The sequence below is a fragment of the Scardinius erythrophthalmus genome (genome assembly GCF_964197995.2).
Source record: "Scardinius erythrophthalmus genome assembly, chromosome: 20".
NCBI lineage: Eukaryota > Metazoa > Chordata > Actinopteri > Cypriniformes > Leuciscidae > Scardinius > Scardinius erythrophthalmus.
Genome location: NC_138240.1, coordinates 10,627,272 through 10,642,660, shown reverse-complemented (window position 1 = coordinate 10,642,660; position 15,389 = coordinate 10,627,272). Strand labels below are relative to the sequence as shown.

Genomic DNA, 15,389 nt, shown 5'->3' with positions numbered 1-15,389 from the left:
AATTTACTGATAGTCCCATTAAATAATAAGGATAAACTTTTTTAAAAAGTATATAATTATCTAACATCTGACTAATTAAAAATTAACCTCAAAACATAACATGCTAAATGGGGGATATCTATATCTAGCATTAAAACAAAAAATTGTCAGAACGTAGTCTAGCAGTTGCTGAATGTCGCGCAACAACGTTGCTACAGCCCTGTTGCGAGCACGTAGACAGCGACGTTGCCATAGAGGAAATGGAACGTGCCACAGACGTTGCCATTACGTAAAGGTGTTGGGAGCCTAATAAAGCTAACATATTTAGTTTGACTTCCTGAACTTGACAATCAACATTTTCTGAAGGTTCATTTTTCACTTATCATTTGTTGAAAAAGATAAAAGTAGCCTCTCTCATTTTAAAAGTACTATTTTAGTCCGCACATTGTTGATTTGTGGAAACTGCTTAGTAGGCCTACACATACTGAACATGCATAGGCTACCTTTTGCATGTAAATGCACTTGTGCAGAACTGCCATATTTTGAATATAATAAATAAATAAAACTATTTTAGACGGCTTGTGAATCACACAATTAATGCATGTGCTATTTAGAAGTATAGATTTACTTAACACAAAAACGAATCTTTGTAGGTCTGGGTCTTGCTTTTAATAGACACATCCACATCATCTCTCTGGTGAGTCACTGAGGATGCGGTCATGAGAATCATGACCAGGGAAACTATTGGACAAAGTCTCTCCAATTCATCACTTCATGAATGGAGCCGGGGCTCTTCGGTTCAATGATGAAGAACTCTGAATAAGGGAATGACCTGCCTTTGTTAGACTTATCTCCGGGCACTGGGCAGCTTGCCGGTAACCGGAGGATTGTGTGTTTGGGTTTAATTGTGTTAGCACCCTCCCACATATCCTCCCCGGTGCGTCTTCTGTCTAGTCCCTTAATCTCTGCTGTTTGTCTTTGTGATAAGTGATATCCCGTTTCGATCACGATAGATTGTTTATGCCCACCTGATGAGAAGAAGGCTCTGCAGTGGCCCGATGGACCCCACCTTATTTATAGCGCTGGAATCTGATTAGACTGTTTGTGAAAGCCCAAGATACCTGTCATTTTGACTCCATAATCATCTCATTCTGAAGTGATGTATTGATGCTTTCAGACAGAGTCTTAATTAAGATGCAAGCCGTCAATGAGCGAGGGGTGCAGATATATTTTCAGTGAATTGTTTGTTGCCAGACATTGAGTTAGCCTAAATGTCTGAGGATTTATGTTCCCTTGGACCAGTAAAGCCAACAGCTAGCCTATTTCATAGAAGGCTCTAAAAACCACTTGGACCATGTCACACGAGATACCAGTGATGAATGGTGAAGGAAAATTATTTCTTTATATTACTTTCCCAGAGTTTCACTGTAGAGCACTGGAGCGAGAATCAACTCAACTTTACAGAAAGCCAATGGCGTCAGGCAATTTTTGGTTTATCGAGAACATTTAAAAGGGGTCATATCATGAAGAATCAAACAATTATTGATCTTTTGATTGCAATTTACAAACATTCATAACTTCCTCTGTTGTGAAAAAAGACAATTTATTAACACTAAGCTGAAAAAAAAAAGTGAAACTGAAAAAATCTCTTTTTACCCATTTATGTAATTCTAAGGATCAGAGAAAGAGAGGAAAATATGTATTTAAATGGATAACGGTAACAAAAATTCATGATATGGTGCCGGATATGACCCTTTTAAACAGACTAGAGACATGTGTATCAAAGAAAAATATGTCTTGTAAGCAAGATTCTGTGAGGCATTTACAATACTAATTATTTTGACACGTTTTCAGAGACATTCTGGCGTGAGAACTTGTAGCACTGTGAGTTCTGGCACAGCTTTCAAGCGGACGCTTCAGTATGTTTAGGTCACACTCTAAACAACACATTTCATGTTTGTGTTAATAACCATTCAGATCAGATGAGGTAAATATTTGATTACGATGGAGATAGAGATAGAGCCACAGTTTTAGTTGATCTCAAAAAGAATCTAATTTGCATTGTTTTAGCAAAACCAACATATGGGGAAGTCAAAATGTTTGTCATCCCCAATACAAGAACAGGATCTCCAAGAGAGAATAGTCTTTGTTTATTTGCTCATTTAAAGCAAAGTCCACTCTGGTTTGTGTGTGTGTGTGTGTGTGTGTGTGTGTGTGTGTGTGTGTGTGTGTTTTTATAGATGTAATCTTGTTACTCCAGTGCTAAACACATACACTTCAGAGATGTTGTATATGCATACTGCTGAAAACAAACAGATAAGTTAGGCTACTTTAATCCAAGGCAAAATCAAGACTTGCAGCTTGATTGTTTTGCTAAACCATTTCAGAACTATAACTCCTAACTGTTCTTTTTCTGAAAAGTGGGAGTGCAATGAAAATGCATGACAGCATATTAAAATGTGAGCAATTGAGTGAAACAAGACAATACTTGCCTCACTATTGGGATATATGAATGATGAATAATAGTGTGACAGATTTATGTTGCCCCTGAAACAGAATAAATGGATTGTCAGCTATTATGAAATCTGCTCAATTGCGGGAATAGAAAAATTTCATAATTCAAATCAATCATTCACCAATAGCAGTTAAAAGAGACCAACATTTTTTTTTCATGCTCACACATAATTTTTCATCAGCCATGGGAATGCTTTAGAGCAATATATCATCAGATCAAACATTTTTATAATAAACATTTTAATTCATAAAAAACAAAAAACACAAAAAAAAAACAAGAAAAACAATGGTAGTGCTTGAATGTTTTAATTCGTTCAAAGCATCAGTGCAATTTTACCATTGTTATCAAACAAACAATGTGTTTTCATAATTTGAAATAATTCATCATTTGAATTTCTATAAGTGCCAATGGTAGAAATCATGAAAATGACAGCATGGTAAGGAACTTTCATATATGCCTACACAAATATATATTTTTTAAGTGTAAGGGATGAAATATTTTTAGATTTGCATTAGAAACAATACATTTGGGACAAATATATTTAAGAGTAATAATGTCTTAATGAGATACATATTCAAATATCCTCTCTTGTAATTAGGACAGAATATTTACAGGTCATTTAAATAAATAATTGGCTGCAATGATAAATAATACTTTCTTTAAAACTCATAATATAAAAAGCAAAGCTATTAAAAAAACTACATTTTTAAAGCATTTAACAAACATAAATTCTGGTAAAAAGCAAAAAATATTGTAGTATTATTATTACAGAACAATTATACTGTGGAAATGGAAATGACAGAAAATAAAAACAATGACAGTTAATTGCAATGATTTGAAGGCACTTCCTTGGAAAAAATAATTTACTCCAACATCTCTGGAGTTTCTTCTTTTATATCCTCAGGACCTGTGGCACATAAAGAATTATGTGTCAAATATTTACTCACATTAAAGTTTACTTTTCATTTAAATCAATACTTTTAAAATACAGTTACAGTTAGAAAGGTGTATGAAGAAGACAGCATACGAAATTAAGTTCCAGCAACTCAACCTGTCATACACAGAAACAATGAACTTCAGACTTGAATGCATTACTCTCCACTTGAATGGAAATCACTTATTCACATCATAAAAGACAATTTAACCGTATCTAATTGATTCAAAGGAAAACCAGTCTGAGCAAGAGTAATCATAACCTAATAAAACACTGTAATTCACCAGCCACATCATTTGACATTCAGACTGGTAATGGATTCTTTCACCTTTCACTAACAGGTTCTTTAAAAGTCTCATTCCACAGCTGTCATGCTGCCGATGATGTCGCAGGACAGACTGATTCTAGCGTCACAGTTTGGTGTTGAACTATTTTGAGAATGTTTCTAAGAATTAAAGGAATACTGTTTGATTCTCTACACATGAGCTCTGTCTGACTGTCAAGATTGTGATTTCATCATTTTATTATACAATCCAATATACAATTATTAAATTGTACAATCTACCAGGAAAAAATGCATTAAGCAATTGCAACACAAGACAGAAAACATCTGCTAGATCCAAGTACACAGCTTTTTAGCAATACAGACATGAAGACATACAAATCAGTTTAAGTCGTTATACATTTAATTGCCATTTTAAATGTCAGAAGATAGACTCTTGAGAGACTTTGTCACATCACTTTGTGTATAATTTTTTCAAAGTGGTTGTTTCAACTATAGGAAATGTGTTACAAAGCAAATTTGCAAGAGGAAGATGTCTTGTTTTCTGTCTGTGTGAACTGTGCATTAACTGCCTAAAATGCACCAGATGGCCATGATTAAACTGACATTACATCTTGCTCAATATTTCTTCTAAGGTTTCAGTTAAAGAAGCATGCAAAACATTCCCAACAGTAACTGGGAGCAGACTTGACTATCATATTACAAATGTTGCTGTTGTCTTGTTTCAGAAAATAAATAGTTATATGCATTAATATAATTATGAAATATTCATAATGTTATTATTATATTACTTTTACATAAATGTTTTTAATATGCATGATCATGTCAAAATGGATTAAATAAAGACATTCAACAGATTTTAGTACTTGGAACAAAATGCATTCCACAAAAAAAACCTTACCTTGCTTACAAACTAGTTAAAAACAGCTAAAAACCTTTGTACTTACATGCGTTTCTATGATTGTGTGCAAAGGGGACTCATAGCTAGCCTTGTTAGCAACCGTGCACATCTTTTATAATCTGTTGGGGACAAGAAAAAGAAAACAAGGAATTTTTACTTTCAGGACGTTAAACAGGCATTAGCTATGTTAGCATTGAACTTATGCACAAAATTGGAGTATCGCATAAAACATTTGCCAATAAAGCAGCGTTTCCATCTCGTGTTCAAGAGAACAAAATCGTCACTTCCTGGGAAATTGATGCAAAATATTTGTAATAAAAATGATAGTTGCTGCAATCGAGGAATCAGAATGAGCTTCATTGCTAACACATACACGGAATTTGTCTTGATGTCAGAATCTTCTATGTATGTACAGATATGTTATACAAATGCAAGCGAATGTGAATAAGAGGAATGGTATTCTAAATAAATAAGTATGAATAGTGTTGTGTATTGCGCATGTTTATTGCCCATTGTTTATTGCATTTAACTGTCCATGAGGTAGATGGCCCTTTTCTAGAAGGAAAGAAACTTTTCTTGTGCCTGGCTGTTCTGGTGCTCAGGCCTCTGTAGCACCGACCAGACGGCAACAGTTCAAAGAAGACGTGGCCTGGATGTGAGGGGTCCAGAGTGATTTTGCCAGCCCTTTTACTCGCTCTGGATGAGTACAGTTCTTGAAGAGTGGCGAGGGGTATACAGGTGATCCTCCCAGCAGTTCGGACTATCCGCTGTAGTCTTCTGAGGTCTGATTTGGTAGCCGAGCCGATACCAGACAGTTACAGAAGTGAAGAGGACAGACTATGACTGCAGAGTAGAACAGTCAGAAAGCTGGTGATCCACTGAAAGATGTAGCTAGGAACAGAACGCTGGGTTAGTTTGATCTGGAGGACTGTTGGATTGACGGTGTTGAAAGCCGAGCTGAAGCTGTTATCTTCACATAAGTCCCTAGTCTGTCGAGATGTTGCGGGACATGCAGTGCCATGTTGACTGCATCATCCACAGACAGACCTGTTTGTCCAAAAAGCAAACTGCAGGGGGTCCAGCTAGGGTCCAGTGATGTCCTTCAGGTGGGCCAGCACCAGTCTTTTAAATGACTTCATGCTGGTGAAATGTTTCTGAAGACTCGGCATACATCCTCTTCATAGATCGTAAGTGCAGGAGGGAGGGACAGTGGGGTTGCTGGAGGTGTTGATGAATGCATGGAGAGAAGGTCAGAAGAGGTGTGGGGTGTAAGACCGGGTTTTTCAAACTTGCAATAAAACTCATTTAGGTCATCAGCGAGTTGGTGATTCTACACAGTGCTCGGGGATGGTGTCTTGTATTTGGTGATGTCTTTCAATCCTGATGCAGGTTTGTTGACTGAAAACTGGGTTTTCAGCTTTTTAGAGTATCTTTTTTGTCAGAAGTACATCATAAATGACTTTGGTCTCAGAGCGTGAAGATGAAATGCAATAAACACTGTCATGTTATCTTGCGTTCGGATGCCTGGTGTTTGGGAACGCAATCATGTGAGGCACTTCTGGGAGGTCATTATACCAATGACATTATTCTGATGAGAGACTTTGGCTCAGGCATTTCAGAATGATCAAGCCAACATTTGAGATCCACTGATTAGTCCAGTTATCCAATCACATACACCGTTGAGGCGAAGTCACGCAAATTATTTTGTTGCGCATCGAGGGATTTATTCTGTAAAGGTGTTAATGTGTACGTGTCTTCTTACCGAATAAAAAAATTATCCCCCTCATTTGAGCGCTGACGTTTTTTATGCACATTTTCAGAATTTTTGCGCATCTGGGAGTTTCCATCCGGCGTTATTTTAATGCGATATCCCAAAATGCATATAAAAATAGGTGGATGGAACTATAGCTAGTGACACTGGCTTGTGCTGTGACATGAAGCACACGTCACCACTTCAAACGCACTGATGAAATTCAGTTTTAAGTGGGGCTCTCATACCATCACGGGATGATGTATACAGTATATGAACATGGTTAAGGGTTAGATGGATCCCTGTAAATAGCTTCATCTCTGCCCCAGTAATGTACTTGATGGCCTAAAATGACTGTGTGGGTTCAAGCACCTCATGCTTCCACCCTTAATGGTGTTTGTGAAGTCTGAACATCCCATTGCTGTCCTGTTCCCGTCACTGTTGCCGTCATTTTCTCTCAAGGTACTGCCACGTTTCCCTCCCTCTCCTTTAAAAGTGACATTTCAAAACAGAACTCAAACACTTATAAGTCTCTAAAAAGGATATGGCATTGGAATGGCTTTAGATTTACTTTTACCGTACATGAAAACGTAATGATGTTTTATTATATGTGAACTTGTGGATCCTGTTTCAAGTTTACTACAGTATAGGAAGCATTTAAGTCATAAAAATGGTTTTTGAAGACAGAATCTATGATTTCGCTGTGAATTATTATGCTTTTTGCCATTCCCAGTGTTCCTCATGGCTGCCAAGTGCTAAAATACAGCTGGTCGGTAATGCATGAACAACGCTCACCGTAACAAATAACATTGTTAGACATGCACTTTCTTTACTACTACTTTCAATAATTCATAGATCCTTTTTTAGAAAAGAAATATCCACAATAGCTAAGGCTGAATTTCACAACCCTTCTTTCTCTATGGAAAACAACAGAGGAGGATCATGGAGCAAGTTCACAAAACATCTCTGGCCACTAACACACGTGTTTTTACTTAAGAAAAAAAAAACCCCAATGTCTAGGGGAAATAAGGCAACTATTGTGACCCAGAATATAAATCTGATAATCACTTTGGGCAACTAGTTTGTCTCTTTTTTGTGAAATCTAAAATTTAGTACAGTTAAATAATAAGAGATCTGATTAGTTTTGACATTTCTGCTCTCTATACAGAGTAACACGATGGATGGACCATTAGATAAGCGTTATTTATTGAAAAAATCGAAATCTCCTGAACGCCACAAAGTCCATGAGGACTAAGGGTGGAGGAGCATTTTCGTTGCGGTGTAACGCCCTGTCAAAACATTTTGTTTTACTTAAGAGAAATAGAAATGTAGGCAGCATTTCTATAGTCTATAAAACACAAGCACATACATATACAATGAAAATAATTTGCTGTAGAAAATATTCAAACTGCAAGTAACAATTAATTAAATGTGAAATTTTTAAATAGAAAAACTGAAAAACTTACTCCAATTATCTTTCTTTTATTTACTACTTTTAAAAATAGTTTTTTACATTGTATACCGCATAATACAACATAATCAAATAAGATCATGACAACATAATCTAATTTGAGTCTGCAGGGAAACGTCATGTATTTAACCCAAAATGAAAATTCTGTTATCATTTACTCATGCTCATATCATTCCAAACCTGTTTGTATTTATTTCCTCTGCAGAACACAAAAGATATTTGAAAAATGTTTACTATAGACAAAGAAATACTTTTTTTTTGTGTTCCATTGCAGTAAATAATCATCCAGATTTTAAATGACATGATCGTAAATGAGTAAATTATGAAATTTGTCATTTTTGGGGGAATTTTTTTTAAATCTTAAAGATATACATACATGTCGGTCTGGAACAATCCCTTGTGTTGTGATAAATTCTATGGAAATGTGTCCTGCATTCAGATGGAAACTTGACTGGTCCTGCTTGGAAAAAAAACATTTCAATCATCATAGGTTTTATGGATTAGATATTCTGGTGAATGAAATCATTTGGCTTTTAATTTCTACTACTACTTAATGTCTACTCAGGCATTATGCCTAATCTCACAAACTCGTAACAAAGAGGATGGTAAAGTAAAGGTGCTGTAACTGAGTCACTTTTTTACTTGTACAGAGCCCAGAAGGAGAATTAGTGCATGCTAACGTTTGACATGCCATCACAAGGGCAGAGACTTAATGATCCTGATTCTGGCAAAGCCGTTACAAAGTTTCATTGTATAAGCTTCCGGATAACAGATTTTAACACTAATTATTGTAGATGAACAAAGATTCTGCAATGAATAATCTTAAATGTGCTTTTCCTGAAAAATATTTGGCTGGAGTACAAAATGTATTTCACAACCCAAAGGCTGTAGAAACAATTTACCTCAGTTAACCTACTGCAGGCGTAACTTATTTGACTGGCTTTATGTTTTATGAGGAAAACTGCATTTCTAATGAGACATTTAAAAACAGGCCTATAATGAGAATAAAGAAAGAGGTACTGAATACTGCACAGAATATACTATATACTGCCAACTTTTTAAATAGCAAGTGAACAGAAGCATTACTTCACAATTATCATTTTAAACAGTAGTATGCTACATTGTTGTCACATGACCTTATCAAGTTGCATGCAAGTCAATGAATCATATCTAGTTATTATCTTGGACATTTTTATAATCCAATTTGGTTAAAATAGCCTAAACTTTTGCCAGTCCACTCAAATGATGAGTCAAGAAAGAGATTGGTTTGGTTTTATTCTTGACATCGGAATGGGAAGGTCAGGTTTAGTGCACTGCATTGTGGGATACAATATTTCACAAAGTAAACATGTGGCAAAGGTAGCAGGTCATATGACAAGGAAAATCCACATACTGTGCATGCACCGTATACTGTGTACACTGCAGAAACAGTAAGAGTATTATGCAAGTATGCTATTCTGAATCATCTCGACCTCATCAACAGGACTGCATGAAATATTTTGTACTAAAAAAGATGAAAGTTTTTTTTTACCTGTAAAATGTTCTATAAATTTGTCTTTCATGCTTATGTCTCTTGGGACAATATCTGAAACAAACAGACAGACAAAAAGACAGTGTTAATATTTTTGTGTTAATGTTTCACCCCTGCCTATTCAGTAAGGCTCATATACCCCTTCATCGACACCAAACCAGAAAATGTTCTTTAAACTCATAAAATGCTAGATTTTATTTAGCAATTTGACCATTTTGAACTGAACTGAATTAAGCAATTGATACTGTGGGTTAAAAAACTGACTCACCAAGTAGCTTCATCTCAAACTGCTTCAGTTATTGCATGTAGCTTGATTTGGTTTGATTGGAGACATTTTATGGATGAAAATAAGAAAGAACACGGTATTTTTGTGGAGTAGTGTGAGTAAAATTTGCCATTGTATATGGAGAAATACTCCACAACAATTTGTCTCATCCAAATCAAACTTTACATATTTAGTTTTTTACAACTTTTCTTCAAAATAAATCATGGAATTAGTTGTTTCATTAATTTAATCTGGGCCTACAAATATATTTTAATTTTACAGTATGTTTTATAGGTTTAACAAAACAAAATGTAAATTTTCCATGTTCCTACTTACATGTAAGTATCCCTTTGGGTAAGTGTTAAATGAGTTAAACAACACAAAGTCTCTGCCAACTATAACATACGTTCGCAATTCATCACATCTCAATTGGAAAATGAAGACTTTTTTGCTGATATATAAAACCTTGAGATTTCCATTTCGAGTTAATTGTGAATATTAAAAAAGACACATTACAAAGTTAATATAAGCATTTCAGGCAGAAGATAGTTAATTTCTGATAAAATGTACATGGAAAAAACACCGCTGTTATATTAACGGATGTGATTCAGTGTATTTAGTCTGGGAATGATTATGTCATCAGCTTGCGTCCAGCTCAGTCACTGAATACACTCTCTAGCACATGGCTTGAAGTCATTGTACAAGACTGTTACCTTAGCTATCAAAAAAGAGATATCCCACTGACCTCTATTATTAGTAAATTTAATAAAGACATTCTTATTGAACCATTTCCCAAAACGTTTGCAAAACTGAAAACATGACTTTAATTTGCAGCGGTCCACAATGGTAATTTACAGACAGTCTTGTAAATACTATTAATATAATCTGTCAGATCTCAAACTCCTAAATCTTGTAGTGTACAAATGTGCAACAACTTTTTGGAAAACTTCCCCTCTTAAGATGATGATATAACTGATTACAGTCATATACGTCATGTGTTTGTCTGCGGTCACTACATGCTTGATATAATAAAGATGGACAGCCCCATTCAAAATATACAATAAATCCCAGACTGATAATCCAGCACTCAGTAAATCAGCTTGAGGCTTGGGGTCCATGCTAATTATGTACAATCTGTGGCCTGCCCGACCCTGGGATACTTGTCCCCACGTGTAGTCTATATCACTTCCATTGGAGTAAGGAGATTATTGCATGCAAAGTTGTAATGCCTATCAATGTCAGGTCCACAAATCCATGCAGCAGCTAATTTTAACCTGTCTCAGAACATAGGATAACCAAGACTGCGTTATGAATGAGTTCCTCTTTCATTCAAAATACAGCGATTTTCTACATTTATGATGCCTACAGATTCTTCTATTGTGGGTCATTCTTTTCCCATTTTTAATAAGACAATCATAGTGATGATGCATTATCAAACACCTATTAATATAATTACGGGTCCATTCGCATGTTGTCGCACATGAGTCTTATATAAGATGACTAAATGCCTATGCTAATGGGCTGTTCTATTCAGAAGGCTACAGTGCAGTACAGTGTGTTGACTGTTTGGATTATACAAAAGTCCCATGATATCAGCATCAACATTTTAAAACTAGCATGTTTTCACTGGATTAAAATCAGTCTCATTGAAAAACTTTAAAGGCAGTAAACTCAATCAAAGTTCATCCAGATCAGCAATAGCAGATGTTTATGGGTGTAATTCTTTCTTTGGCACACCACTTTTGTGTAACAACACACACGCCAATCATTTTATTTTATTTTTTTATGGCTATGACAATTCCGAATCAGCCCAACCAGAAAACTGTCACTGTAAAAATGCAATGCAATTTTATAGTCAAACTAAATAAGGGTTAAATAAGGGAAGAAACTACGTAATAGCACAACACAGAAACAAATTAATCTGTATTTGAGTATAATGAACTATTCTCAAGGGTATCAGAAATGCTAAAATGCCTCTAAACACACCACAAAACCGGTCAGCTACTATAATATGTCATGACATGACATGGAACATTCAGTAGTTGCTGTAAATATAATTATCTACTAAATGATCATGATATTTACTAGTCTGGGCTTCACAGCACAAATGGTAACACTCTTTTGGCAATTGCAATGAGAACTTTGAGTATTATTATTCCAGCATGGACAGCTTCCATTACATAAATTTTAAAGGCACAAGTCATTTTCATTGGGTTCAATGAAAGATTTCAAAGGTATCAAATTATGTCAGATATAAGTTATTATGCATGAGGCAAATTTTAGGCAGACAAAATAGTCTTACATGGCTGAAATGCAATCAGGTTTTTACCCACAAAATGCAGGTCATCAGCAGTTTTCTAACGGCACACATGATTTCTCAAGCTTTTAAACTTGTCTTTGAATAGTCCTTAGATCTTCACCGATGATTTGAGCATTATGTGATCTGTCTAATAAGACCATGAACATTCATGTTTCTACCCTCTGCAGATCAAAAGAGTGTCCCTTAATCCAATTTCATATCATTTTTACTGGATTTTTCCCAAATAATACAGGTTATATGTTGCTGTCACTGCAATGCAATCAAGAAAGACAAGACAGTTATGAACAGCTGTCCATGCATTAAGCGATTAAAGCATTAAAAGTGCAGTTGATATGCAGGCAAAAACTCCCACTAACAGGAAGTAGTTAATGCCCAGGATTACATTTGTATCATCACCTGATCTCAAATCAGCTTACCTATTGGTCTGCTGTTGTCCGGCTTGGACAAATGTGCAGTCTTTTCACGTGAGGAAAACTTAACATCTTGAGAGACAGAGTAGAGGCCACTGGTGATGCGTCTGGACGCGGGTCCCTGATTGTCCCTGATCACTTGCAGGATGAGATTAAGAAGAGTTTTCCTTTCCGTCTCCTTCACCTCCTTGCTGTCCATGCACTGGCTGGAGGTGATGAGCAAAAGAATCATACTCAACAATATGTGCCATCTCTTCTCAGCCCGCATGGCTTTCCAGCCTGATAAACGAACAAAACAAGCGAACATTGTCATTATATCCTCATACCAAAAGTTCTACGTGCGTAAAACACGCATTCAGACGGCAAAACAGTGGCGCAGTGGTCCTGCGTTTACGCAGTAGATTCGAGTCCGACCTATAAGTCACGACCTGTAACACTCCTTACTGTAAATAAAGCCTAAATAATTCAATAAAACTCCCCTAAGTTTTTAATAAAACGCCGACTAAATGTATATGAAATTACCCAAATTCAACTATTTTGCACATGTTAAACTTTGAAATCAGATAAACAATTCAATTCACTTTACTATAGTCATACAGTTTGTACTCACATAAGCAGAATAAATAGCAACTTACGCGATTATATAGCCTATTGGTAGGTGCTTGTACCTCTAATGATGCTGACGCAAAGTTGTCTGAGAAAAATATATCCTCCAACAGTTTCTGTTGTCTCGTGTCTTTCTTGAGAACATGCGTCTTGTTTTTATACGTCAAGTGCGAAGCTTCTTGAATGTAATACAATCGATTTCGGGTGGGTGGCAAATGTAGACATCTTTCTCTTAGTTTTTTTTTTTTCCTCAACTCGTGGTCAGTTCCTTTGACATTCGCCCCTCCTTTCGTTTTAAATTCATCACAGAAGCTCAGATAACTATAAAAAGTGTCTCAAAACTCCTCTCTGAGGTTTATTAAAAGAATCATAGCTGGCAGAGAGCTGGACGCGTAAATGTCCTTGGAGATATCCATCGCGCCACGTCCCCCAGGGAAATGATGGGGAACCTCAAGTATCCATATATCCAAATATACTCGCTTTAAATGTAGCTGAGCTCTGAAATTAACGCCTGGATGTTTTTGTTCATGGATGGCCGGGTCTTGTGACTGCACTAAGCGCGCTATCCTGGTAAGCCCTGCTTGTTTCCACCTCCCAATAGTTTGCACTTGGCTATGTGCTGGTATTACACGCTTAACGCATACATTCCAGGGTTCTTAACTTTTGTATCTCTACAAGTAAACGAAGATCAATAGTCTAATTGGAATGATATTAAGCACTTAGACAAAATATTTGATGAATTATCACATTGTCTCAACCTGTTCTCATGCCTTAGGTAAGCACTCGAACCTTGGTTATTTCTTTAAGCTTCTTAATATTTCTCTGTAGCCCCCCCCTCCCCCTCCCCATGGGGGTCTGTGAAAGTCCTGCAGGGGTCATGTCCTGAAAATCTGGCCAGCCTTCAAGTTTGATACAGTGTGTGTTCGTAATGATGTGTGATGGTAATAACATTTTACAATTTTGGGGGAATGAACTTAATGAACCATGGCTTATATTAATTGCAAATTCTATAAATAATAAGAGATAGAATTTAAATTCTAAAATGTTGACTCGCTTGCATAACAGAAAAAAATCATTAATTTCATTATAAATTATAATTCATATAGAATTATAGAATTGGTGCCATTAATGATCTATCCAGGGGATCCCTAAAAGTTGAAAACACTTTCTCGGTTTGATTAATTTAAAAGTACAAAGTCAAAAGGCACAATTTCACACAGCTCTTGCTGCTCTTACAGGGATGTCACTGAACCTGCTTCTCATATGGGAATTTGAAGGAAACGGCATTTTCCTCTCTTGACATCAATATGGCTTCATGCTGCATTAAGAACATAAAAAATGATTTTCAGTTACTTGAATGTCACTTTTGCATGAGTACATTTAAAGCTATGCTTTACTTTTAAAGTAACCTTTTAACTTTACATATTAAATTGGAACAAGTAATCAGTGCCATGATACACTTTGACCTAATACCAAAAACATGATTATTGGAATGTGGTAGGCTACTTACCACCACCATTGGATCGTTCTTAAACACATACTTACACAGTGTGTGTTTGAGAGAAGGATTAGGCTATTCACTGTTTTTATGCAGTGCATATAACGTCAAGTTCCCAGCCTGTCAGATAAATAAAAGGCAATGAATAAGAACGAATACAGAGAGCATCACTGATAACATCAGATTACTGGCGGGAAATGTGAACCTATCCAGTAGACGAGCACGAGAGATGGTTTCACCTCATGATGACACATTTGTGATTGGCTGAATGTTAGTTCACTAAAATCTAAGTAACTAATACCAGAGAACACGTGTAATGTGTTTCAAAAAAGTGACAGAATCACCTTTATCAAAAAGTTGGGTCTGCTACGCCCCTGATAATATGTATCAATGCCTTATGTCTCGTCATGAACGCTCCTCGTTTTTTCAATACAAAATATTGTGCTTGGCGCCATCAAGTGGTGTGTTCTTAAACTACATGTAGGCCTTATACAAAAGCTTTAAAGTCCCCGTGAACCGGAAGTTGCAAACGACTTTTCTCCAGTGTTGTGACGTATTTCCCAGTGAAAAGGAATATTGAACAGAGGGCAGGGTTTTACTCTAGCGCTCCTCCTCTCCATCTCTGCTCATAGCAGACTAACGGTTTGAGCGGAGTGGTTACGCGTTGCCCAAACCAATTCCTCAAACCTACGTCATCAGAGAAGGTCCTCCAATGCAGAGGGGAGGGGCATTTTCAGATTTTGATTAAAGATTACCATGGTAAAAAATTTTTTTTTTAAATATTTTCTTGCACGGATTAATTGTTCACCACAAGACTAGTAATATGCGCTAAAAAGTAAATAGGGTCAATTTTGATTTCATGGGGACTTTAAGTAAATAGTTTTGCTTAAAGCATTTTATTTTTTCACAATAAAGATGATTCTTGA

General features: G+C 36.2%; 1 protein-coding gene across 7 annotated transcripts; it reads right to left on the bottom strand.

Moving 5' to 3' along the window:
* Window positions 1-2,782: 2,782 nt before the first annotated feature.
* Window positions 2,783-13,554, bottom strand: alkal1 (ALK and LTK ligand 1). Of its 7 annotated transcripts, none has more exons than XM_081349169.1 (6): window positions 13,028-13,554; window positions 12,366-12,638; window positions 9,365-9,418; window positions 8,210-8,290; window positions 4,659-4,731; window positions 2,785-3,401 (listed from the first exon to the last, which is right to left on the bottom strand). In XM_081349169.1, exons 2-5 carry the CDS (start codon window positions 12,625-12,627, stop codon window positions 4,667-4,669), a joined length of 462 nt encoding a protein of 153 aa, XP_081205295.1. In that variant the 5' UTR covers window positions 12,628-12,638; window positions 13,028-13,554; the 3' UTR covers window positions 2,785-3,401; window positions 4,659-4,666. The 7 variants fall into 7 exon arrangements, with proteins under 7 accessions (XP_081205296.1, XP_081205295.1, XP_081205294.1 ...); XM_081349168.1 differs by having other exon boundaries at window positions 12,995-13,534; XM_081349172.1 differs by having other exon boundaries at window positions 12,366-12,565; window positions 12,995-13,217.
* Window positions 13,555-15,389: the final 1,835 nt, after the last annotated feature.

Excerpts from the sequence above, each read along its gene's own strand:
- alkal1 (XM_081349167.1), bottom strand. The coding sequence starts at position 12,627 with ATGCGGGCTGAGAAGAGATGGCACATATTGTTGAGTATGATTCTTTTG. Across the intron at positions 9,419-12,365 it reads GGACAACAGCAGACCAATAG|ATATTGTCCCAAGAGACATA; the intron begins GTAAGCTGATTT and ends TGTTTGTTTCAG. Across the intron at positions 8,294-9,364 it reads ATTTATAGAACATTTTACAG|CAGGACCAGTCAAGTTTCCA; the intron begins GTAAAAAAAAAC and ends TTTTTTTCCAAG.